A 26694-nucleotide genomic window follows, 5' to 3' on the forward strand; every position below is an offset into this window, starting at 1 on the left:
AAAACAGATTACCAGGCCCTGCCCCCAGAGTTTCTGATCAAGTAGGTCTGGGATGGGGCCCACCCAAGAATGGGCATTTCTAACAAAGTCCCAGGTGATACTGATGCTACCAGTGCAGAGATTACACTTGGAGGACCACTGGCCTAGAAGAAACAGGAAAGCACAGCCCAGATCTGGGAGATCTCAGGATAAAATGGAATATCGTGACCTTTTGGAAATTTCTAATGGAGGGAGGGTTTCACTTGGTGCCTTCTGGGGTCACAAAAGAAGATAATTCCATCATTTAAAAGTTTCCTTAATAGATCCTGTGGAAGTGCAAGATGGGCAGTTAATCTCCCAGTTAGGAGAGGCGAGCCAGCGCACCTGCAGCATGGTGGGCAGAATCCACTGGTAGCCACTGAGAGAGAACAGGTGATTGAAGTGCACAGCGCTGTTGATGACGGTGGCTGCATACTGCCTGAGCAGGGCGCTGTCTTCCGGGTGGAGGATCAGAGCCCCATTAAACACGTTGAGGAAAAGCATGATTTCATCTCCCCAGGGAAACTCGCTTGGCATGCCCAGGAACATCTCCTCCAGGAGCTGGATCCACAAGCTCTTCTGAAGTGTGTCGAGGCCAAACAGCTCCTTGCCAGCTGCGAGAACATGAAACAGCACAGACAGCATGAGCCCCATGCCAATCCGGTCAGTGTGGGATGACCACCAAAGCCCAGGGCACCGCTGTTTCCCATTCGTTCCAACTCGGGGAGTGTGGAGATCGACTGCTGACCCACTTCCCAGCACAACACTGCTGGCACAGCTGTAACACCACCTAGTCGACTCTCCAGAGACTTTCATCACCTCTTTGATTCAGCTCTGTGGGCAAGACGGGGTAGGTATGCGCAGCGTGTTGCTGCTGCATAAGTCATGGCTTTGAGAGAAAATAAGTCATTACAGAAAGAAAATGGCAGGGATATGGCTAATTCTTGGTCTTTAAAATCCTGGTCAGACTAGAGCTCTGTCTACTACTGCTCTGGAGCTTCTGGATGAAGACACAGAGCATAGCGATGCTGATTTAAGTAAATTGTCCCAAATTTAAAACTGAGTAGTAGAGTGAGGTTTCAGAATGGTCTCTTTCTATTTCTGTTTCAGGCTCCTTTCCCCTCACCCCTGTCTCTCTCTCTCAAATCGGGTATAATTTAGATAGAGTAAAATACACAGATCGTAAATGTAGAATTCAATGAGTTTTGACAAAAAATACCCACTCATGCAACCAAATTTCCATCAATACATAGACCATTTTCACCACCTTAGAAAGATCCCTCCTGCCCCTTTCCAGGAAATCCATTCCTCCCAAACCAGAGGCCACCACTGTTCTGATTTCTGTTACAATAGATTCATTTTTCCGCCTCTTAAACTTCGTATAAATACCTGTTCTTCACTTAGTCAGGAACTCCTCTACCACCACCATACTACTTCATTCAATTGCTCATGATTAGCTCAGAGCAGTGGTCTCGGAGTTTGGTCCTTGGGAGAGCAGCATCAGTATCACCTGACAGCTTGTTAGAAATGCAGGCTCCTAGGCCCCATTCCAGAGATACTACATCAGAAACTCAGGGATGAAGAGTAGGGCCCGGCGATCTGTGGTTTATCAAGTTCTCCAGGTGATTCTGATGCCCACTCAGGGCTGAGAGCCACTGGCTTAGGGAACTGTCTGCTGATTCAGATGCTCTCCAGCTGAGGACAAAACAAGGGCATGAGAAGAAGCCCAAGAGAGGAAGTGCTTCTTTGCTGATACCTTGAGGATCACTGAAGAGTGAAAACTCCGCATCGATAGCACTTCGAGGGAAGGAGGGCAGTCGGAGGAGGTCTTCCTGGAGCATGGAGACGTGGGACTGCTTGTGGGCTGTGGGGATCTTCTGGGTAAGGGAGATGAGAAACAAAACCCGCCCGACTTCCTCCAGCTTCCGGGTGAACACCTAGCAGCAGACAAGAGCAGGGGCAGATGACAAGTAGAACTGGCAACCCGGGAATCACTAATTTGAAGAAATTGAAGCAAAATCTTTAATGGCAAAACAGGCTGATTAAAAATTAAGGGGTGGAGGAAGTGAAATGAGGAAGAAATTTCTTTTTTTCTTCACCACATAGAGAGAGCAAACAATGTTTAATTGACCCCAACTTCCTGCATCTGTCTGCTCCACAGAAGGAAGTGTCCTGCCGAGTTTGCAGGCTGGGGGCGGAGCACAAGGCGAGCATTGTCAAGAACCATTCAATGTTAAACAGAGCCCGTTTGTTGGATGACCTTCTGTGACAGGAGCCAGTCAGTTCCAATTGCTTCTATCTTTTCCACTGATGCCTTAAGCTGTTTTCTATCAGTTCTGGGTTTGCCTCTTAAAGACTGAAATGGGATCCAGGAAAAACCTACCTTGGGACAAAAGCTGATGGGACTTAGATTTGTACCCATTTGGCCCTGAGTTCAGATGCCTCGGACACAGGGCTTGTGGCCCTTCTCTTAATGCCTTTTCTGTTGCTGCCGAGGGGGCAGGCGGGTGAGATGAGGAGGATGATAAGCAGGGAGCTGCTGTTGAGGAACTTCAGAGCCAGAACCACAGGTCTGCAAATGACTACGTCCCTGAGGAACTCAGAAAGAAGCCTTAAGATTCCAATTTGGAGAATACAGACAGCGGGAATCCCATTTTATGCTATGTTTTTTAGAAACATGTTCTTAAACATGATTTAAAAAACGACAATTGTGAAGTGCTGCTGTTGATCATGGTTTTAATTATTTTGCTGCTATATCAGAGGCTGGGATCTTTTGGGGGAATTGTTTTAGAAGTTATTTGCATTTATGATCTTAGTTTTGCCTAGCACCTCACCCTTTGTAACCCATTCACTATTTTCTTTCTTTCAAATGTAGTTTAGGTCATAGTACTAACTGTGTTTTTAATTACTTAAGTGGTCAAATTCTAGGCCATCTCATTCATCTCATGAAGATATTTTTGAATACTTTGATGCCAAATTAGCATTCTTGCTATGTGCAGAAAAATTGAAATGATAAAGTTTCATGCTTAGACATTTTATTAAAAATAAATGAATGTAACACACAGACCACATTAAAATTATATCATTAGAATCATGTACTACAGCTATATTTCACATGCAAAATACTGTGAATTTCCTTAAGCTCGAAGTCTGATTTGTGATGAGATGTGTGAACATTATTCTGCTCTTTGATCTTAAATCTAAATACAGCTGCTTGACTCTGTCTCCTCCTGTTTCAGGAGAAGTTAGTAACATGCCCAAGGTCAGATCTCCAGTCAGTGGCAGAGCTGGGACTGAGTCCAAATCTCTGGACCTTGGTTCAGTGCCCTTTTTCAGGCATATTACATTGATCCCTTTTATTTTTTTTCCAGCTAGCATAAATTTCTGGGACAACTTTCTAATAGCTATATTATGTGTACTTCCAATCCTGCTTTACAAAAATGTGTAATGAAAATCCATACTTAGACACTAATAGGTAAATAAATTAGATTTTTATTATTTATACCCAGTGATTCATCCTAGCATTACTCCAAGAGTGTTCCTTAATATCTTCGCATTATGATCTAATTTATAAAACTTAGCTCACACACTATTTTGGGGTATTATCTATTGACCAAGGGCCCATCCATCTACTCTCTCTAGAGAGGATCATGACAGAATCACAGAATCTCAGGGCTGCCAACCATTTTCAGATCATCTGTCCCAATGACATGACAAAATCATACAATAAAACTGTGGTGGTCAGTCACCTGTTTCTGAATCAGCTCCTGTCCTTTCTCTGGATGCATATGTACAAGGTTCAGTTGTGGAGACACTGATCTCCTGAAAGGATAAATATCTCGAACGTAGGTCTGTGGTGGGATCATACAAAGATAAAAAAGAATTCAAGTGATTAACTTGGACTCTCATTTCCTCTTTACCCAAAGGTCAGACAAACATAAGTTGTGTATTTTCTAGTGTTTAGATTCTTACTACTTTATGCTCCCCAGTTCTACAAAATCCCAGGGAAGATAAACTCCCCTTCCCTTCAGGAAAGCATCAAACCTCTCAGTACCCTTTCCAAACACCAGGGTGCTCGGTCAAGGGCAAAGGAGCCAGAGGCAATTTACTAAAGGACATTCCAGAAGAAGAGAATCACTGGAAAGTGATGTCACTGGTCTTCTTCTGGGTTATTTTTGCTCATTAGATCATTACCACATTCATGCTTAACATAATAGAAAGAGGAACAAGAACAATATTAAAATTCCAAATAGAAAACCTAGTTATGATATAGGGAACCTAATTTTTCATCTAGATGTAATAATAATGAGCAACTAAGTGCTTTACTTGAATTTACCTCCTTTAATCATTACGACTCTACAGTGGATACTATCACCACCTTTACTTTCCAGACCAGGAAGCCGGAGGGTACAAAGGTAGAGTGGCCAGTCCAAAGTGACACAGACAGCAAGGTGGTGCCACCCAAGCGGACATACTCATCGCCTCTAAATAGTGATGCCTCCCCAAGTGCAAGCTGCCTCAGGAAAGACATGATGAGCTTTTGACACAACTCTCCATGAGTGGCATTACTGCAAAGTCTCACCTTATTGTAGTGGATAAGGTTCCAGCGTTTATCCATGAGAAAATAATGTGTTGACTGGGATTCTGGGATATTAAAAAACTCCAGACACTCCTAGAACAATAATAAACACTTATTGAGAACTTATTATGAGCCAAGCAGCAAGCTGAAAGATAAAAGCATAAGAACAAGGTAACTTCTTACAAGGAAACATACATACGTACATACGTGCATGTGTGTGTGTGTGTATATCCATCTATCCGAAGAATGAGCGCATAAGGACAGGTAGTGTAACATAAACTGTCTGCTCTTATGGTGCTGAAAGGTACAACTATAAAGTAGACTTGAGTGATGAACTGTGGAGGCACAGTGGCATCTACTGGTCTCAACATCAGGAAGAAAGCAAGTTTAGCAGCTGCGTTAAGAATATGAACTACAGTGACTGAGCACTTATTACCTACTACGTTCTAAGTTCAACGCTTCCCACGTAGAGAACTTGCACAACCTGCACTGGGATCCCGGCACTGTTGAAAGAGAACTCGGGACTAGAGAGGACCTGGCTTTGATTTAGGTGACTCCGGTTGTCGGGGAGCCCGGCTTTGAACTAACTGTCTGCCTTCACGCTATCCTGCCATTCAAAGTGAGCAAGAAAATGGAGTGCTTGTTGAAGTTTCCTTCATTGAGTCTGAGAAGTTCTCTGGAGATAAATGGGTGAGGCCGGGAGGAGGCTTAACAACCAGGAAATTTTATTTTTACTGAAATAGAATACACAGGTTTGGCAAAGCTGAATTTCTCAGAGGTCTTTTCAACTTATGTCTGGGCCAAAAGTCTGGACTCTGGATAAATGGGAAATCACTGCACTTAGGGTACTTATTACTTTACCTTAAAAACCTTATCGGCAAGAGTCACTGTGGATTGCATTTCTTCTGAGGGGCATAATTGCCACAACCATTAAAAATACTTTCTTGATTCACCTGATTTATTCTAAGGTGTATATTTTCTGCTTCTCCAATCATTTCTGTCAGGGGCAAGTTAAGACTGCATCGCTCAACAAAAAGGGTCTCTGGCATGGATCATCGGCTGACTGCTAGAGTCTGCCCCATGCTCTCAGCATGTGGACCCAGGGCAGCTCCAGAGCTACCACGGGGGTTGCTGGGAAGCTCCTAAGCAGGACTCATGGTATCCGGAGAGGAGTGTGGCTGAGATTTTGCCCACTTCAATGCAGAGCTAAAATGTCAGTGATCGTGAGGAAAATTATGCAAGGAAATAGAGGAAGGACAGAAGGGCGAGGATTCTGTAAAAGGTGGATAAATGCGCATATTGATTGGAAGATGGATAAATGCCATTAAATTCTAAACTGGATGATCAGTGAAATGGCCATCGACATCGTGCATGAAAGAAATCACTTCTGTTGAAAGTCATCCTTACCTTTAACAGGGCTTCAAATTGAGTGTCTTCATGGACTGGTAACTGGGTTGGGATATCACACTCATTCTGTCCATGAACTACCAAGGTTTTGGTACCTACAGAAGGTAAAAATCACAATAAACTGACTTCTACTATAAGGAAGTTTTGTATATAAGGCATAGAATATTGAAATATTATCAATAAGCTGATATTTTAATTGTTATTATTATGATTATTACTAATAGTGTTTAATGTGTGTTGGGTATTGTACTAACTGCACTCCTTTGTTAATAGTTAAATATATACGTTCAATATATTTACTTATTAAGAGTGACAGCTACCATTTATGGAGTTCCCAATACTTTAGATAGTTTTTAGTGCATAATTGTATTTAAATCTCACAGCAACACTATGATACATGTATTATTATTTTCATCTTACAAATGAGGAAAACAGAGAGAATTTATTCTTATAAATAAGAACTTGTAAGTAACTTAGTCAAAGACACACATTTATTTAGGGGAAGAGTCAGAATTCCAAACTTAAGCAATGCAACAAATAATATACTCCTATATTTTAAATGAGATGACAAGGTAAGAATGGTTGAGAAAACATAAATGGAGATATTAGCAAAAGCAAAACATGTAATTGAAATTTAGTTTAAATTTACATTTTCTGTATTCTACTTTGGCTGGTGAGATAGTACTTATTTTTACTTCATTCCTTAATTATAAATCTTTGTGAACATTATGATATACCTTGATTTTTAATGAGTTGTTTTTAAGTATATGATTGACAATATGAGTTTCTCTGCTGTACTGAAAACTGATCACTGTGTTGAGTAATCTGCAGAACATAGAAATACACAAGCACCATTTACTAAATGTTTACCAGGTGTCAGGTATGACAGCAAGTATTTTACAAACCTAACCTCACTTACCCCTCATGACTGTGAGGTATGAATTATACCCCATTTTACACATGAATAAAGAAAGCTTAAAAAATGGTGTACGGCAGCAACATGTATGGACCTTGAGACGATCATACTGAGTGAAGTAAGTAAGACAGAGAAAGACAAATATCATATGATATCACTTGTATGTGTAATCTAAAATATGAAACAAATGAACTTACTTACAAAACAGAAACAGACAGAAAACAAACACATGGTTACCAAAGGGGAAATGGGGGGACGGTTAAATTAGGAGCTTAGGATTAGCAGATACAAACTACTATATATAAAGTAGATAAACAACAAGATCCTACTGTAGAGAACAGGGAACTATACTCAATATCTTGTAATAACATATAATGAAAAAGAATATGTGTATGTATAACTGAATCACTATGCTGTACATCAGAAACTAACACATTACAAAATCAACTATACTTCAATTTTACAAAATGATGTACTTTTTCATAGCTAACACTAATTGTCCAGACAATAAATGGCAGTGCTCTGATTTTAACATTGGCCTCTTTGCTGCTAGAACCTGTGTTGTCATTTATATGTAATTTTGTCTTTCTCTTTATTTCAATACATGTATCATCTTACATTTTCTTAGTCATTGCACAGGGATAAAGGCTTGGCAAAATTTTTATCTCAAAGAAAGACAAGCTATCCAAAGTGAAAAGGAACGGGATCTAAAGTTTACATCACATTGCATGTTCTTTTGTAATTCTCCTTCCTGCTTTTCCCTGTTCCAACTTTTCATAAAGCCATCTCTCAGTGAGTTTACAAAAGCCTGGGCCCATGCCATGCAAACAATCTTATTCTCCTTGCAGTGCCAAAAACTCATTCAGAAAGGCTCTCGGTTCAGCTGGCCCTCTGCGATAGACTTAAATACATCTTTAACCTTGGCAGCCCTTGAAGGTCTATTCACACGGATCTCAGTTCTGATGTCTCCCTTTTCATCTGGCAATTGCTGACTTTTAAAGGGTCTATTGTATTTCTTTAGATGGCAGTCAACAAAAATTCTTTGATGCCCTCAACACCAGGGTCACAACCCTGAAAATTTTCTCATGAATGAAAGAGATGCTTAGTCTGTTAAAGGATTATTTGTACTCTTACCTGGCATTGAAGCGGTCACCAGGAGCTTTACCTCACACTGCTCCTTCTTCATGGTCTGCTTCAGATCCTTGAAGAACAGGCCTTCCACATAACCCACCACCTCCCACAGGAAAGTCAGAGTGGCTGAAATGGCGTCCATCCCCCACTCGCAGGGGGTCCGCACAAAGTACATGATTAATCCCACCTGGAAGCCAGAAGAGGATGCAGTCACAGAGCCACGGTAATCCTGAGCTTGTGTTCTAATTTCCTGGGCTTTTCTTTCCTTAATTAAATATTCTTTTTGTGCCTTCATAGTCTCTGTTCAAATGCTCCTCTAACCCTTTCTGTGCAGTAAGCAGGAGGTATGACTGGAAAACTGGCCAGAATGGGTCGTCTTACCTTTTTACGTTATCACCAAAATACTTACTTCTTAAGGGGAAAGCAGATCATTTTTCCAGCTTCAAGTCACTTGGGAGCTCAGGTACTTGGGCCGCCCAAAATGCATTTCTATATGATGTTTGCCCAAGTACTATCTGCAGCCTGGATGATGTCTAAAAAGTTCGACCTAAGAACACTCTGCTTGGCTAAGTCAGTGAGCATAGAAGTTTTTGTTTGTGTCCTCTGAAATAATTTTGAAAAACTGTGTGCCCTTCTGTCCATTTTTAAGATAACACTTAAAAATATCTCATCATACGTTTACTTTTTGTTAATATGAATAGAGTATGTCAAATAGCCTGTACAGTGAAGTAAGAGGACTGACTGTAATTGGAATGTGTACTTCATCAAATTGGATGAAATAAGTTTTAACTACCTTATTCAATAATGTACAACAAAATCAGAAAGAAATAATATAAAAGCCAGCCCCCAAGGCTTCTATCCATTTTTTTTCTTGACAAATTCGTTAAATTTAAAAAACTTTCCAGTTGCACTGGAAGAATCAGTGTCACTAACCCAGTCTGCTTTGGTGGTTCTGAAGGCTGAATACTCTCACAATGGCCAAACCTCATCCCTAGTAGACAGCTATAAAAGACAGGAAAAGGTGAGAAGTCCTATTGGCTTAAAGTGCCTGGATCAATCAGAAATGAGGCTTCCTTAATGCTCATGACAGTATTACGTGTCTGTCAATGCAGTCTGGTGATATCTGAGATGGTCAGAGAGGGCCCTCCTGGTGTACAGCAGGGGAACAGGGATTGAGATGGCAGTCATGCTCAGGGAGTATCAATGCATGTCTGCAAAATGAGGATTTGGAGATTTATTCCCTTAAAACTATCTGGGAAGCAAACCACTTTCCAAGTCTTTACACACCGCCACACCTACTCAGACCCCAGGATGAAGATCAGTGGGTCAAGTTAAGCAGTAGATTTAAATATCCCTAACAACGTCCAGAAGAGATGGGTCATTGTTCTCAATATCCCCACCGTACACATCTATAATATACATGCTCTATAAGAGTCATTAGAAAAAGGAAATGTATAATAAAGGTAATGGTTTAAAGAATGACTCTGCCTTCACTATACTGCCGTTCTGAGTGCAAGACCCCTTTCCCCAGTTCACCTAAAGCATCCATGTGCTTGGGATTCAGAGAAAGATTAGAGTTTAGACAGATGCAAAAACAGGAATTTATATTCATATGAAATAAGATTACACAGCATGTAGCCAAAGTGTTGACAGTCCCTTTCTTCATTAGCTTATCAGTGATCTAGTTGGGAGGACTTTTGGCTACCATGTAGGCTAATTTGGAGTTGACAAGAGAGTATGGCAGAAGGGAAATGAAACGTCCATCTTTCTGTCCCAGGACTAAAGGATGGAGGGGAGCAGTGGTCTACATAAGCATCTCCCCTGTCCAGTGACCCGGGGGAAGGAGCAGGTACGCTCGAAGGGCCTCTTGCTTCTGGTCTCTGTTTGGGTCTCTGACAAGAGTTCACCACAGAGCCTTCTGATAACAACTGGATGCAACTTTAACTTGGCAGGGTATGTACTTAAACTAGGGAGGCACCGATATTTGGCTTTGCTAATCTACTTTGGGTTTTTGTGTGGTGTGGACAGGACCGAGAAGCAGCAGACAGTTTGGCTGGAGAGCTTTCTGGTTAGAACTGCCATAGGCTGGTTCACTGGGCAGGATGCTCTGGACAGGGGACTTCCTAAGCTAAAGCCATATAGGACCCTCAACCAGAACTCAGAGGGATGCAGGGTACCAGTAGGAAAGGAGGCAAGGTGGAGTTTCCCAGTAAACACTGTTGGGAGCAGACAGGGTTTGCAAATTACAAGAGCCAAGAGCTTCAGCTTCTGCCAGCCAGGCCTCCAGCAACTAGCCAGATAAAGAGCATTGTCTTGCAAGGGGAGGAGTCAGAGCAAAGGATAGAATGCTGAACAAAGGTCTTTTTTCTCCCCAACTCCACATAGCATTTAGAGCTGAAAGAAGCTGGAAGGGAGGAGAATTCCTAGAGACTAAGTATTTTTAGCCAAGAGAGACTGAACACTAGCCAAAGGTACTATTTATATATTTCTCTCAGTCTGAACTTAAAACTGGATTGGACACTTATTTATATTTTTCCCCTTGCCAACCACCAAGTGGGCACTCATGATAAAAAGCAGATCAGTCACCAACATGAGAAAGGAATTACAAATTCTCTGTGCATATCAGAGTTGTAGTGTGAGTTAAATTTATCAACCTGCTACAGATACATATGGATAACTCTTTTATTTTCCCACTTGCTAGAAGACCAACGATAGTAAAGGAGAAAGAAGTTCTCTCAATATAGAAATTCATTTGGCCATCTGTCTGCCTAGATTAAGGTGCAGTTTAAAAGAATAGTCATCATGCCAACAATCTCCAAACTGCATATTCATTTAGGGTGTAAGGAGGAGAATATAAAGAAACTGGTAAATTCTGGAGTGTTCAGGAAGGAGCTGTCAGGATAGTTTAAAGCACAGACAGTTGCTATGGAAAAATACACTTGCAAATACTTTCCATCTAGGGCAACATTTTCTTCTCTGTGTGTGTACGTGTGTGTGTGTTTGTGTGTGTGTGTTTTAAGCAGCAAGGTAGGAAAAGGGAAAAAAATGACTAAAAATGACACATTCCTTTTTTTACAACAGAACCAACATGAGGAAGGTGTATAATGCCAAAGGAAGACAGAGACAAAACTGATAGTTACTGATTGCCTCCCACAGGCCAAAGATTGTGCCAGGAGGGGCTTCCCCATACACACAGTGGGGACCACGATTCACCGTCAGTCATGTAACTAATGGGATTTCATTGAAAAAGAAATCTAAAACCTTTTTCTCATGCTGCTGCTTCCTACTTGGAAATGAACATTTATAACCCGCTAGAGGCGAAACTCACCAAGTAGTTGAAGAGGATGTGAGACGTCTGAGCAGGAAAGTCTCCGATATTCAGGAGAAGTTTGCGCAGCATGTACATTAACTCGTCCTGAAAGAACAACATAACCTCCATGTCTCACTTGGCCACCACGTAGGAAACAAAATTAACTTCTTGAGGAGCAAGGGGAGGATTCCTCTTATTTTTGCCCACTTGCTGACTTCCATTATGTCCAGCATTTTAATGTTGGATACATGATGCTTGTTAAACAGAATTTAAACTAACTGTAATGCCTTTTCCTAGAAGCTAATATATGAAATTGCTGAGCAGTAGTCACACAACTTTTCTTAAAATAAAAATTTAGATCGTGTCTGTAGGTCACAGGCAAATCACAGGGAAGCTGGATATTTAGTCAGCTCTACTTGCTACGGCTGCCAGGTGTAATGGAGATGTGAGGAGGACCTATCATAAGACACCATTAAACAAACTAGGATTATTGAACATCATAGTTCTGTTTCCTTAGTTTTGAGTCAAAGAGATAATGTGCTAGGCCAAGAGAGGATAAATGGAGATGTTTATAATTAACCTTCTTTTCAGAAACTAAACTTAATCTTCCAGTGAACAAGATCATAACATAGAAATGAAGAAATAATTTGCAATCAGTGTATTTTACCATTGCTCAGAAAACCACTTTTGTTTGGCATAATCTTCTTACAGAGGGGCCTGGTAAATTCGATTTTTTGACTAATGGAGAGTTTCAACATACTCTGATAATGCTACCTGCATCACAGACTACCAATAAATCAGAGTTCAGTAAACATACCCAACACTAAAAACATTAAATAATATTAAACTGAAATTTAATCTTTGTTTACAAGATCGAGAATCTTTCAGTATCTTAGGGTCATTACTAGCCATGTACCATGAACGTATGGAAACTTCAGATAATGGAGAAATTCGAAAGAAAACAGCAAAGTTTAATTTGTTCATCATTATCGTTATCCAAAGTACTTCTTGGCTATGTGTCAGGGGATACTGACGTTGCATGAATAGCACTATAAAGTCCATCACTCACTTTTAACCGTGTTCACACACAGAGCTACATGGCTACCCTATAAAGAAAGAGGAATTTACTTGTCTATTGCTGATGGTCAATTTCTCCAGAAAATGCCGAAGGACTGTTGATGGATCTTCAATTAGACAATTCCATAAGACTTGTTGGGCCACGGCACTTACTTTAGGAGAGAAAGGAAATTGAACACTTGTCTTAAATGGAAATAAACCTATAAGATAAAGTATTCAAACAATTTACTAAGCTTTGATTAGTCTCTCTAAAAGCTTTGCCTTAAAAAGGTTCTGTGAATTCTTTTTTTCTATTGAAAGGTAGAAACCTTTTGTTGTTTCTGAACATTTTAGCCAATAAAGGAAAGGTGAAAAAAGAGTATAGGATGGTCTTTAAATATTAGCATTGTTTTAGTAAAGAATGCATTTGTGATATACAATGGAATATCATTCAGCCATAAAAAAGAAGGTAATCCTGCCATTTGCAACAATATGGATGGACTTTGAGGGTGTTATCCAAAGTGAAATGAATTAGACAGAAAAAGACAAATACTGTATAATCTCACTTACATGTGGAATCTAAGAAAAACCCAAACTCATAGACACAGAGAGCAGACTGGTTGCTAGAGGCATGGGGTCAGGGTGGAGGGGATGGGTGAAGGCAGTCAAGTTACAAACTTCCAGTTGTAAGATAATAAATCCTGGAGATGTAATTACAGCATGGTAACTAAACTTAACAATACTGTATTGCATATTTGAATGCTGTTAAGAGAATAGATTTTAAAAATTCTCCTCCTAAGAAAAAAACTGTGACTATGTATGGTGATGGATGTTAACTAAACTTATTGTGGTGATCATTTTGCAATATATACATACATCAAATCTTTATGTAGTATACCTAAAACAAGTACAATGATATATGTTAATTATATCTTAAAAATACATTTATGAATCTTTGTTTTGGAAATCACCCTCCTATTAGCAGTGGTAAGTATTTATTACATTAAAGTCCTATTTATTTAAATACCATTTATTGTTTGTTGCACGGAGAAATTTCTAATTATTTGGTTTTTAGGAAATATGTCTCAGTTTAAAATGCATATGAATTAGAGATGACCTTTTATTGTTCACATGAATACTTTAAATAGTAATTCCTTCAGCAAGATAAAATAGTTGAGCCAGTAGTAGTTATGGCTCCCACTTCTAATAAAAATGTCTTAGGAATAAATGTGAAAGAAAGTGCCCTTTCTTTGGGGAAGGTGGTCAGGCTAAGATTGCCTAGAAGTGACCAGGCTAAGAAAGCAGGTGGGTAAAAGTGAGTGGTGGGGAAGCACTGTATGATCTTCAGTTTAAATGGTTTAATTAGCTTAGTTTTCTAAACTAGGAATATAGAATTTAGCATGAATTTATCTTTCAGCTGATATTTTAAATAAATGCTACCTTTCCTTTGCTTCAGATGCTAACCATCCAATTAAAATTGAGCTATATAAATAAATAATATTAACAAGATATGTCTAAATGTAAGATTTAGCTTTCATGTATCTTTATAAATAATTAAAATAGATGTGGGTTTTCGTTAGGTTGAAACTGGTTGTAAGACTATCTATATAATACAATTTTTATTCTAATTGATGAGGTAAGGCAGTTTAATGCTTAAAACATGAAAAATACAGAAAAAGACAAAGAGAAAAATAAGACTGGTAAGTCTACCAACCATCAAAACAACCATTAACATTTTAGAGTATGTCCTTTCATGTACATGAAATATATATTTACATGTAGTTTAAAATAACACCATGTAGAAAATATTCTCTGGTACTCAGTTTTTTATTTAGCAATAAACTGAACACTTTAATGTTAATATTTTAGAATATTGTTTCTGATGTGCACAGAATGCTGTCTTATGGAAGTACCATGATTAACTAATTACATATTGTTGGATATTTAAACTCTTTCCAAATACTTATTATTGTCATAAACCTTTATTCAGTCCTCATTATTGCCTTAGGAAATTGCTAGAAGTCAAATCTATGTCAAGGGGTGTTCACACTTTCAAGGTTTTTGATGCATACTGAGAAACTGTTTCAGAAGGTTTGCACTGAGTATTATACTGCCATCAGCAAGGTGTGAGGATGCACTTTTAACAACATTATTTACAGATATTATTAGCCATTGGATTGTTTGTTTATATCCTTTGTCCATTTTTCTACTGGGGTTTAAAAAAGTCATTATTGAGTTATAAAGGCTTTTTAAAACTAACATTAAGAATATTAACCTGGTATCATTTTATTTTTCAATTCTTCTCTTTAGATAGTACCTCTGGGAAGGTAATCAAGTGAGAAAGGTGGCATTAATGATGTCAAGCCAATAGTTAAGATTTCTAAGATGGCCCAAATCACTATGTGATTTCTATATTGCCAAATAAGTGTTGTTCTGTTCTCTGTTCACAAACAATGCTCCTGGACTGGATTCCATATTTTGAATGGAATTTCTTGGTCATAAAGTTTGTGGGAGGAAGGGGTAGAGAAAGTGATAGTGTTAGTCCCATGTACTACAGATCTATAATTATAATATATGCATAAAACAACTCCACATATGCTAGTGGTTCATGTCTTCAAAAGCACCCTACTGTCTTTATCAGATGAACACCGTAAGTATTTATTAGACTTATTGATAGTTTTACTGGTCAAAACTGTACCTGCTACTCCATCTTCCCGCACCTCACCATCCTCCATCAGATGAACAATGGGGAGCACTGCTGCACAGATGCATGCTGGGAATACTGCCTGTGGGGGCTGAGGTACATGGTGGTTGGGGGTGTGTTCGGTGGTGTGCTCCTCATCTGAAGAGGGAGACATAATTGGGGTGCTTTTCCTCAGTATTGTAGTTCTAATGCAACAACACTTCTCAGTTCAAGACCTACCTATTTAACATTCTTTTCTGTATAGATACCTAGTTCTTTCCCCACTGAATTTTCTCAGCACCCTTTTCAAACACGGAATCAAGACACATGTGATGGTCAACCTCTGGTTGCTCAATTCTATACCACTGATCTGTTTGTCAATCCATACGCCAATACCACACAATCTTGATTACTGCAGCTTTGTAGTAAGTTTTGAAATTAGGAAATGTGAGTTTTCCAACCTTGTTCTTCATTTCCAAGATTATTGTGGCTACTCAAGGGCATGGAGCAATCAGAACCCTCGTACCTTTTGGTAGGAATGTAAAATGATACAGACACTTTTTGAAAATAGCTTGGCAGTTTTCCTCACAAAATCTATACATAACTGTTCACAGCAGTGTAATTCATAATAACCCAAAAAGTGGAAACAACCCACATTTCTACTAATGATGAACTGATAAAATGTGGTGTATCCATATAATGGAACATTATCTGGAAATGAGAAGGAATGAACAACTGATACCTGTGACAACATGGATTAATTTTGAAAATATTATGCTGAGTGAAAGAATCCAGTCACAAAAGGTCATGTATGGTATGATTCCACTGATATGAAATGTGAAGAACAGGCAAATCCATAGAAATAGAAAGTAGATTACTTCTTGTCAGGGGTTGGGGGAAGTAGTGGATGAAGACTGACTACAAATGGGTATAGGACCTCTTTTGGGATAATGAAAACATTCTAAAATTAGGTAGTGGTGACAGTTGTACACTCTACCAATATACTAACAGTTACAGCATTATATACTTCAAAAGGGTGAATTTTATGGTATGCGAAATATATGTCAACAAAGGTGTTATAAAAAAATATAGATGTGCCGTGGGCCCATCCCCATAAGTTGTGATTAGCATTGGTCATTTTTGAAGTTCCCCAGTGCAGTGAAGGGTTGAGAACCACTGGTTTCTGTATGACTTTTGGATGACTTAACAAAGCAGTGACAAAATTCGTATAATCATGAAGCAACAAGTCCCAGACAGTTATTTATCATTAGAGAAGCACAATTTAAAAATTCCTGGAACTGAAGAGGATCACATTTTCCCCTGGAATCAGATTTTATTACAGGAGTAGCAACAGCTTCGTTCTTTCTTTGATTGTTAAATTACTCCAGTATAGCATCCTAAAACATCCTACTGAGTCTTAGCTCACACTGGAATCACCTGAGCAGATTTTTAAAATATTGATGTGATGGGTCCGACCCTTAGACGTTCTGATTTGGTCTTGGATGTGACCTGGACCCTTTTTAAAACTTCCTTGGTTGACTGTAATGTGAAGCTAGGGTTAAAAACTGTTAACTTCTGAGAATAATGTTTACTGGACCCTCAGCAATATGATTATATGTAATGCAGTTAAAATAGAACCAACTTAGCACGGGCATTTGCTGGATTAAATCAACAGTAACTTTTTTTTTTTTAAAGAATACCACACAATCGAATATATATTTTTTAGAACTTCAAAATCATGAGGCAAGTTATTTAATGAAGACAGTATAATAAGGTGAGATAATATCAAATAAAATTGTTTCAAAATGCATCAGTGACGAGAAGTAAAAAACACATTTGTGAGAGGACACACCTTCCGCACTGACGGCTGAACGCACCGACCAGACTGAGCCTCGGCGGAAGGAGTAATTCCTGTGGGAAGTGCTGGAGGTACAGGATGGACTCACAGACAATCGACGGGATGCCAGATTGGTGACTTCTTCTACTGGCAAAGAAAATGGGGAATGTGAACTTTGGTTTTGTAACAACAAAGCTACCATTATCACAACTACAGTTGTACTTACATCAAAGTATATTGCTCTCAGAGCATAAGACTTATTAAGTAATTTAGAGTATTTGAGAAATGAAAAAAAAAAAAAACGTACAGGAAGAAAGACAGAAAATTCCTCCCAAAGATTTCACAAAAGCAGGGCAGAAAATCACTGAGTTTAGAATGGTTCATAAATCATTTTCTGATACCGACCAGCAAACTGTCTGCACTTAAGGTAGAAAGCAGTTAATGGACTAACCCCATTTTGGGGGGTATGTGGTAATTAGGTTTATTTATGTATTTATTTTTTAATGGAGGTACTGGGGATTGAACCCAGGACCTTGTGCATGCTAAGCACGCACTCTATCACTGAACTATACCCTCCCCCAGACTAACCCCATTTTTAATGATGAAAGATTGACTGCATTTACTTTAGCACACACTCTGGATTCAGCTGTTGCCTGAGTCATAGTCACTCACTGCTTGGTCCATTATCATATTGGTTCATTCAGTATAGCTAATGTTCCCCTCTGTAAACAGGCCAACTCTAAACATTCAGAAAAAGACAACTTTTCTCTTTCTTTAGATAGTGTCAGGAGGTGAGAGAGAGAGGGAGCATATCACCTCATGTCACGTAAAATCATCAATGTTTATTTCAAAGCAAGTCCTTTCCCTCTCCTATGACTCAGCCCCCCAAGAAGTCCAGTGTGTAGAGGGCACCTTCTTCTTCTGGCTCTGAGTTGGGTGTGCAGGTGGGCTCATAGCAAGCCTCCTGGGTGATGGGGATGGCAGTGATGAGGCTGGCTTCTCGACCAAGACGTTTCTTCTCTTCTTCCTGTTGTAAATTCTTTAAGATGTGTTCTGCCCTTTGATGGGAGCGGGACACAGCCCGGGCTGAAAAGGATTTCTATGGAGACATGAAGGCAAGTTTATTTACTAGCAATTTTTCTACCTGGTCACAGGCAAAAAGAGTGTTCCAGTAAATAACACAAATGTAGTACTTTGTCCTCAGGAAATGTTAGAGCATCCATGATTTAGTTTCATGGAAATTTATTTGTTTACTTCTTTTTCTACCAAGTTTCTAGGTTGTCTCCAACTAAGCTATTTTTTTTTTTCATGCAATCTGAATAATTCTTCAAGACTGTGATTTCTGGAAAGAATCCTATTTTACCTTTAGAATAAAATATCAATGATCCACTCTTTGAACACTGACAACAAATAAAAAATTTTAATATTCTGTTTCTTTCCAAAATTTCTTAAACTGGTTTTAAATGAAGGACATTTATTTTGTAAGGTTAATAAAAAAGAAAGTCAGAACCATGGGAAGGAGGAAGAAAGAGATCTATCTCTCATATGAAACAATTAATTATGTGATTTATTTTTGTATCCTAAATACCTACCACATTGTAAGTACTTAATATTGAAAAAAATATTAATATCAAATAATATTAATAATATTGAATAATATTAATAATAGAAAATACAGTGGCACACTGTAAATACTTATCAATATTTGTGGAAACAAAGCTATTGAGTGGAAACCATGAGAGTTGATAGTGTTGCTAAGTTTGAATGTAAAATCGGACTCTGTTTACCAGCAGCAAAAGCGTAACAGATGAGGAACACTAAAGGAGAGAAGATTCACTGTGAGTTGCCATTCTATTTGTGCCTTAATCATGATGCTTATGCTAAGACAAATTCCAAGAGCTTGGGGAGTGAAGTCATTGGTCCCAGAGCAGGGAAGTGATCACTGAAGTTCCTGACTACCAATGTGAAGTGATGTCTGTGTACAACAGCAATTCTACATCTCCTTGTTGGCCAGTAGTTACATAGGATTTTAGAGACAGACCAGAGGTGGTGATGACTCTTTTAAAGGACTATAGTCAAAGAAGCTCCCTTTATGCAGAATCTTAACATAAGACTAAAGATTTCCTATAATGAATGACACACAGCAGTTAAGGGCATCTGATGAGCCACATGGCAATTCACTTTTAGAGCCAGGGGTTAAGTTGATTCATTATAATATAAGGGAAGAATTATAGAATAAGAAAAAACTGGATATAGAAGCAGGGAACTTGGTTTGAAATTCACTGTGAACTTGTGAGAGAAAACGTACTTGGCTCAGATGAATCTATCACATGTATGGAAGGAAAAACCAAAGATATTTATGCCAGTGGTCCAGATGCTAGAATTACTGCATGTATGAGGGAGGAACCAAGTATGCCTTTCTCTTTGGCACAAACTATCAGATATGAAGGTACCGTATGCAAAAGAATTAAAATAAAATATTTTGATAAGTAGAGAGGTCAAACAGTTCTCCAAAGAAAACTATAAACATCTAGAAAATAAACGCTGATATGCAAAAATATTCAACCTAACTTGATATATTCATCCAACTTTTTAAAGAAGTGTGAATAAAAAGCCAATAACTTTGTTTTTGCCATTCAGAGTGGCATTAAAAAGTAACGCTAGTTAATTTGAATAAAGAAGACGTTTCCTATTCTGTTGTATAGGGTAAAATGGTGCAATCATCCTGGGAATACTTTGTGAGATGTATCAAAAATCTTTAAAATTATATACCAGTTGCCCTATATCCCATGGGAATTTATGCAATGAAATACTCATGGATTTGTGCAAAGAGATGTATTCTTTTTCTATTTTTTATTTTCTAAATTTTCTACATTACTCTTGTAATTTAGAAAAATGCCACTCACCAGATGAAAGAGGCATATTTTGAAGATTCATTTTTTTAAAAGGCACATATCCTTGGTCCTTGTTTATAAAGAGACTGTGTTCTAAACTCAACTGTTTATGAATTGTATTTATATAGCAGTGAAATATTAGAATAACATAAGACCAGAGGCCTCAGAGTGATGTTTCTGATGATGATACTGATGATCAACAAGATAAAGAAGAGAGTAAGGCCCAAACAAGGAAAAACAAGAGCTGTCAATTCAGTTCTTTAACTTATTCATCCAGGGCCAATCTCACTAACTGTTGGGTAGCTTATGTAGGTTAAATAAACTGTTCTGTAATAGAAGCAAAAGTGCTACCTTTGACTAAGAAATCAATGCCTAATACTCTTAATAGCTTTATAAGGTGGCTGCTGCTTTGATTATAGAACAAAACTGTCTTGGTTTGGAGGTCTGCAAATGCTCACTCCCAGGTGTTAGTTCCTTCTATTCTGTTTCACAGGAACTAAAGGCCTTCTGTGGCTGATTTTCTGTGCTGCTGTTACCTTCTTACAACAAGACCAAAAAACTGGCTCACAGATTCATTGCTCGTCTCTCTCACATGTACATCACACAGTCTGAGGATCTGAGAAAGAAAGTGCCTGTTACTCACAGACTGGTCTTCATTAATGGGGTCCTGGACACTCCCGCTGCACTGAGGGACCCAAGGGGGGTCAAACATCGGGACGGATGGCATTCCAAGCACTGGCGAGGGCAGGGTGAAGTTTATACTGGGAGGCGGGATCTGTCAGTGGATATCAGAAGAATGATTTAAGATGGAAAATAAGCTAAAATGAGTCTGAAGTATAATTATCACAATCTTACAGAGCACAGGATGTTATAAAGCACCATGTGAACCTCTCTGGGTCTCAGTTTACTCACTAATAAAATGAAGGGTTTCAACTATATGATCACTATTTGTGTTAATCACCCCATCCTTCAAAAAACACCTGTGTATACAGCAGAATGTCTGGAAGATTATACTCATATTTTTATGTGCTTACCTCTTGGGATGGTAGTGAGAACTTAAGGTTCACAGAAACTTGATTTTCTTACTCTACATTCTTTATATTTCAATTTATAAAGAACAAGAATTCACAATTATATGAGTCAGGTTTACTTGTATAATAAGAGAGAAAAAAAGGAAGCATCACTTGGGCCATACACTGTGGATTTGAGGTTCAAGGATTGAAACAAGCCTTGGGTCAGGTTTGTTAATCTCATTCGTGTGTGTGTGTGTGTGCGTGTGCGTGTGCGTGTGCGTGTGCGTGTGTGTGTAGTACCCCTTTTGTGGAAAGTATCCCTTACCTTAAAAATCTGCTGTGCTCCCTCCTCCATCCGGGGCCAGACCTGATACCGAAACCTCCAGAGCGTGTGGAACTTAAGGACAGCGTTCAGCCTCTGCACGGTCTCTGGGTGGTGGAACTCTGACATCAGCATATCAGACACAGCTTCGGGGACTTTCACCGCACACAGTAGGAACATGGCAGCTAAAAACCATCAACAATTCATCAGCACACATCTTTTAATTTTGCATGATTCCTGGGGATGGGGAGATGCTGGGAACTGCTCCTATCTCCTGAAAATGACTACTGAGCTATAGAGCCAGGCCACCAGCATTGGCAAAAGCAAACCTTGTTTCAGCCACTGGAAACCAGACATCATCCTTTGTGCCACCCACGATCTTCCAGTATCTGATGCAAGGGCAGTGACAGCATGACATTTCAGTAGAATAACTCATTCTGAGCAAAGTTTCCCTTGGCTCACAGTGAAAAGTGAATGCCAGAGGAAGCAAACGACAAAAGGAAATTACATACTGAAATATTTTCTTTAGGAAATGGCTAGAGTCATCTCAGAGTAACCCTAGGACAGTATCTAAAAATGTCCATTAAAAACTGTCTCAGTTACATTCGTTATATTAAAAATAAAATTCATTATATAGACTCTTATTAGAAACTTCTATCCTTCCAAGAGGTAGAAGAGATTAAGAAACTAAAAGAGGTTTCACGAACCATTATACCATTGTTGTTTTTTAATCTGAGGAAAGCCAATATCAATAAGAGAAAGGTGCGTACCCTGAAAAGTCACAATGACACTGAATAAGGAGGAAAAAAAATCACTCTAGAGTGTAGATGGAGGAACCAGTGTCGATCATAAAAACATAACTTAAAATCTCTTGTGCTTTTTTCAAGATCCTCGAAACATCGTCAGGCAATGGTGTTAGAATCACTGGGGTTGAAACCCAGCTGAAACTTCTCTGCTATCAACCTTGGCCAAGTCTCTCTACTTCTTAGCCTTTGTTTCTCTATTGAAAATGTCAATGATGATGATGATGATCATAGCTGCCTCCAAATCTGTTGTTAGAATAAAATAAGACAATGTATAAAAAGGTGTTTTGTAACATGAAAATTACTACAGAATTCTAAAGTGTATTTCATTTTTTAGAGGGAATGTGGTGTATGGAAAGGGCACCTACTTATAGTCAAAAGATCTGGGTTTGGTTTCCTGGCTCTGTTATTTCTGAGCTGTGTGGACTTGGTTAAAAGTCCTTTTCAACCTTCTGAGCTGCAGTCTGCTCATTTACAAAATCACTGTTATGAGGATCAAGTAAGCTAATGTGTGTGACATAGTTTGATGACAAATGTCAGCTACCATCATTGGTAGCTTTTGGTAATCCCCTTTTTTAATCCTACCACCTCCTCAAATCACCACTATTTGTCCCACCTTTACTTTTCTTTGAAGTGTACTCTATTCTGTCTCAATTTTTAAACACCATGGTCACTCTCTGAATCACGGCAGTTGGAGTTCTACCTCCATCTCTTTACTGAAGCAGTGTTCTTGTAATGCTCATTCATCAATAGATCCAGTGGTCTTTTTTAGCATTTGTTTCCTTTCAGTTTTTAACACCTTCATAATGATCTCCTTGAAAACTATCTTCCTTTTCTTCCATAGTTTGTGATTATTTAAGTTCTACTTTTCTGCTCTTCTGAGTTTTGCTGGCCAGCAATTCTTCTTGTCCTCAGAAGGCAGAGAAGGCCAATGGCTTTGTGCTCATCACTCAGCTCCCTCCTCTCTGCTGATTCTCCCCTGAAATTATCCACTCTCATTGCTTCAGCTGCCACATATATCCAGTTTTCCCCAAGCTTATCCCTAGCTTTGGCCTTTGTCATTAGCTTTAGTGTCATATCACCAATGATATGTCTCATCATCATCTAAAAATCACTGTTTCTAAAACTGAACTACTCCACTGCCACATTAAACTTGGTAATAATTCATACAATCTCAGTCCCATTCATTTGCTTAATATACTATGGACTAGCGACCTCCTGACAAAAGCCACCCCAGTCTCAACTCCTCCTCAGGCTTTCCAAAGAAACCCAGGGCATTTCCACACCCCACGTAGCTCTGCACACACCATTTCCTCTTCCTTCTAGCTTTTCCTAAAGCCCAGTTCACCTGTTTTTATCTTCTACAGGAGTTTCCATGGCTATCCCATATTTAGGGAGCATGCCCTTCCCTGAACTTCTGCAGCCCTCTCTGAGAAATATATGGTACAGAAGCAAAAATCTGAGCTTTAATGTGAACAAAGATATTTCATAAAGACATTTATTGCAGTGTAGTATAGAAGAGCAAAAGGCTGGAATGGACTCATTTTTTAAAGGTAAGAGGGGAAATTATTTTTCCTCCTCTACAGTTCTTGGTGACCAGGATGAGACCCACTGGGACACCTCACTCACTCTGGAGCCTGCAGACAGCATCCTGGGAAAATTGGCAGAAGCCAGCAGTGGGTAAGAATGTTTACTAAAGTCAGCTCCCCTAGATCTTTATCTGGTGCCTGGTTCAGAAAAGAAAGTAAAATTTCACATTGTCCCTTCCTTTCCAAGTTGGCAGGGAAAAAAAAAAAATTGTTATTGATCCTTTCTCTCCCAGGGACAGCTACTGCCTTCTTGTTCATTTCATTTTCCTTTTTGCCCTGAGAACTTGGCTTGGCAGTCATCAGATTGGAGGTCCCCAAAATCTAGCCAGACAGAAATGTGGGTTACATTCCATTTGTGGCCAGGGTCCTACTATTGCCAGCTCTCAGGGGAACTGTCTAAGTCTTTCTTTCTTTTGGTTATCTTTGGGAATAGCTCTGGATCTTGTGTTCGTGGGATTATTCGATATTGCCAGAAATATTTACTGTCTGTCCCACTCAAACCTGACAAGATATTTGACTGTTTTTTTTTTTTTTTTTAAGTAGCTCTACAGTCAGAAGTTAGCCAAATTGGAAGCAGATATTTAGAGCCTGATAGGAACTATTTTTCAGGCCTTCTCCTCCAAGCTAAAATAAAGCTATGTACCCAGAGGGGAAGAAACACATTCCAAAGCCACTGCAGAAGAGTTTACTAAAACATTTCAAAGAAATACAGCGCTAAATCTAGGACACAGAAATCTTTTGATTTCCATCTTAGTTGAAGCTCTGCTCCCTGATATAAAGAAGCAAACTGAGAATAATGTAGTTGGATGGTTGGGTCAGCATCTTGATAGTCAGGCTGCAACCCAATTCTGTGAAGAATTAAAAACAACTGTACTTGTCTAACAGAGTAAGTCTTTATAAGAACAATGTGGCTCTAGAAACAACTCAAAGTCCACTTATCCTTTTTACCAACCCCAAAACCTCTGCTATTTATCTCAAAGGACTTGCAGATATTTAAAAAAGAAAATCTGGATTTAGGAAACAAAAGCCTTTCTTGGAGAAATTTACATCTTTTCTTTGTGATTTTGAGATGTAAATGTTCTGTCTGGTCTTCTCTGGGAACCCAAATCCATCCCTTGAAATGCAAACTTCAGGAAAGTAATTTTTATCAGAAAAAAAAGGGAGCTATTTGGGAAATCAGGTGAATGAAAAATCTTAAGGTATTTTCCACAAATATTAGTAAAAGTTTTAGCCATCTGAGCAGGTAAATCTAACTTATTTTACTTGCCAGGAAGACAATTTAGATCAAATTGTTCTTTTATAAACTAGTCAGTTTTGCATTACCAGACCTGTCTCATGGCTGAAATTTTAAAACTAAAGCTTTAAGATCTTTGCATCTGTCTGTATGTTAATATGTGTCTATGTTTGCATGTTACAGATGTGTGATATTTTTCTACTTTCAGATGGTATTGCCAAGATTAATTTATGAGGAGCTCTATTAATTGACTTAAAGACAAACAAGCATCTATATAAATCAAGTATTCCCTCAGATATATAGGAACTAAACCAGATGTTTTTCAAGTTCATGTGATATAGGATAATCTTTTGAAAATAAAAGCTAGTTAAAGTTTGTTGGTTTAATTAAAACTGGCATGTCTTTAGAGTTATCAGCATTAAATATAATACTTTAATTGGACCTAGGTTTACTAAAAGTCAAACAAGCTCATGTTGTTATACCATTTGTCAGCAAGAAAGATAACTTGATAGTTAGCTGTTTAATGTCTTATGAAATTTTCATGAGTATTCTAAACATAATTATTAAGAACAAATGAATTAAATAGATGAAGGATGAATGTGTATAAACTTTTCAACATTAAAATTTATAGTATGTCTACTTAAAAATAGTTTCTGAAATCTTTTTGGTAACTTGAAACCTTTTAGTTATATTGAGATAAGTTAAATGATGGTTATTCATTGACTATCTAGGTCATTTCCAAATAAGATAAAATTTTGAAACATTAATTACTGAACATAGCTTTATCTACTTCTGGCTTTCTAGAAATCTGTCAGTACTCTCATTGCCCAATTATTATCCTAAATTATTGTATGCCACAGAAATAACTACATTTCCTTATCAAATGAATTTTCATCAGATCTTTCACCATGGCCATTTTTTAAAAGTCTTTTTGTCATTTACAGACAGTTGTTATTTTGCTCTGATGCTTTTGCAAAGGTGCTTTTTCTTCAGAGAGATTCATGGAAATGACTCTAAGAGCTACTCTAAAAAAGTAGGTTTCTGGTTAACTGTAAGATCATAAAACTGAACTGAATAAAAATTTCCAGAACTAATGAAAAAACTGGATTCAAGCAGAACAAATATTAATAATATGGGATTGAATAAGCTGATGAGGGTAATTATAATTTTTTTATAACTTTTTCTTTGAAACATTGCTGGTTCCTTAGTATTTTGTTTTCCCAGACTTAAGGAAATATTTTTCTTTTTTCTCTTAAGCTTTCTATGCCTTACAATAATTCTGTAAAGTATATTTCTGTAAAATAATTTTGTAGAGTATATTACTTTTTATCCCTATCTGATCTCTCCAGAATTCAGAAACATATTGAATATTTTTATATTTATGGCAATATAATTATTTGCATAAATTCAATAAAAATCTGTTCTCCTTATAACAAGACACAGTTGGGAACACTGGTTATATTACTAAGGCTTTATTGGAATTGGAATATCATATTTGAGAATATGCATAAAATCAGGTATGACCAGTTTTAAAGGGCTAACGTTGATTTTATGGAACCAAGAAAAGCCCAAGGGAAAACCGGCCGGGTACCTTGCTTATAGAGTTCCCTGTAGCCTTACCAGGTGAGTAAGGAAGGTAACTTCCTGGCAGGCCAAGGAACCTCAAGATATTTGAGGGATCTCAAGAATAGAGGAATTCACCCAAATCTGTAGGTGTGCCAGGTGAAGTCTGATGGTACGTTCTTGGCTTGGCTTCTTAGCCTGGAGAGGCTTTTAAAAGTCCAAACTAAGATGCTTTAGGAAAAGTTTCAGTAAAACAGATTTTAAAAGAGCCTATATGTAAAGAAAGTTGAAATCCTGCCATTTGTGACAACATGGATGAACCCTGAAAGTATTATGCTA

At 38.4% G+C, this 26694-nt stretch overlaps 1 protein-coding gene across 12 annotated transcripts in view; it reads right to left on the minus strand.

Moving 5' to 3' along the window:
- UNC80 (unc-80 homolog, NALCN channel complex subunit) overlaps positions 1-26694 on the minus strand; it is a 190352-nt gene that overhangs the window by 47579 nt on the left and 116079 nt on the right. For 11 of the 12 annotated variants that reach the window (XM_072961364.1, XM_072961363.1, XM_072961360.1 and 8 more), the window contains 13 exons: positions 21170-21351; positions 20475-20606; positions 17850-18036; positions 16953-17084; positions 15116-15259; positions 12490-12590; positions 11380-11466; positions 8055-8238; positions 6005-6099; positions 4601-4690; positions 3768-3869; positions 1775-1955; positions 364-632 (listed from right to left, as the gene is read on the minus strand). In XM_072961364.1, coding sequence (XP_072817465.1) covers positions 364-632; positions 1775-1955; positions 3768-3869; positions 4601-4690; positions 6005-6099; positions 8055-8238; positions 11380-11466; positions 12490-12590; positions 15116-15259; positions 16953-17084; positions 17850-18036; positions 20475-20606; positions 21170-21351 — 1886 coding nt within the window. The remainder of the gene's footprint in view (positions 1-363; positions 633-1774; positions 1956-3767; positions 3870-4600; positions 4691-6004; positions 6100-8054; positions 8239-11379; positions 11467-12489; positions 12591-15115; positions 15260-16952; positions 17085-17849; positions 18037-20474; positions 20607-21169; positions 21352-26694) is intronic. The other variant, XM_072961353.1, reaches the window with a different exon arrangement.

The sequence above is a fragment of the Vicugna pacos genome, chromosome 5 (genome assembly GCF_048564905.1).
Source record: "Vicugna pacos chromosome 5, VicPac4, whole genome shotgun sequence".
NCBI lineage: Eukaryota > Metazoa > Chordata > Mammalia > Artiodactyla > Camelidae > Vicugna > Vicugna pacos.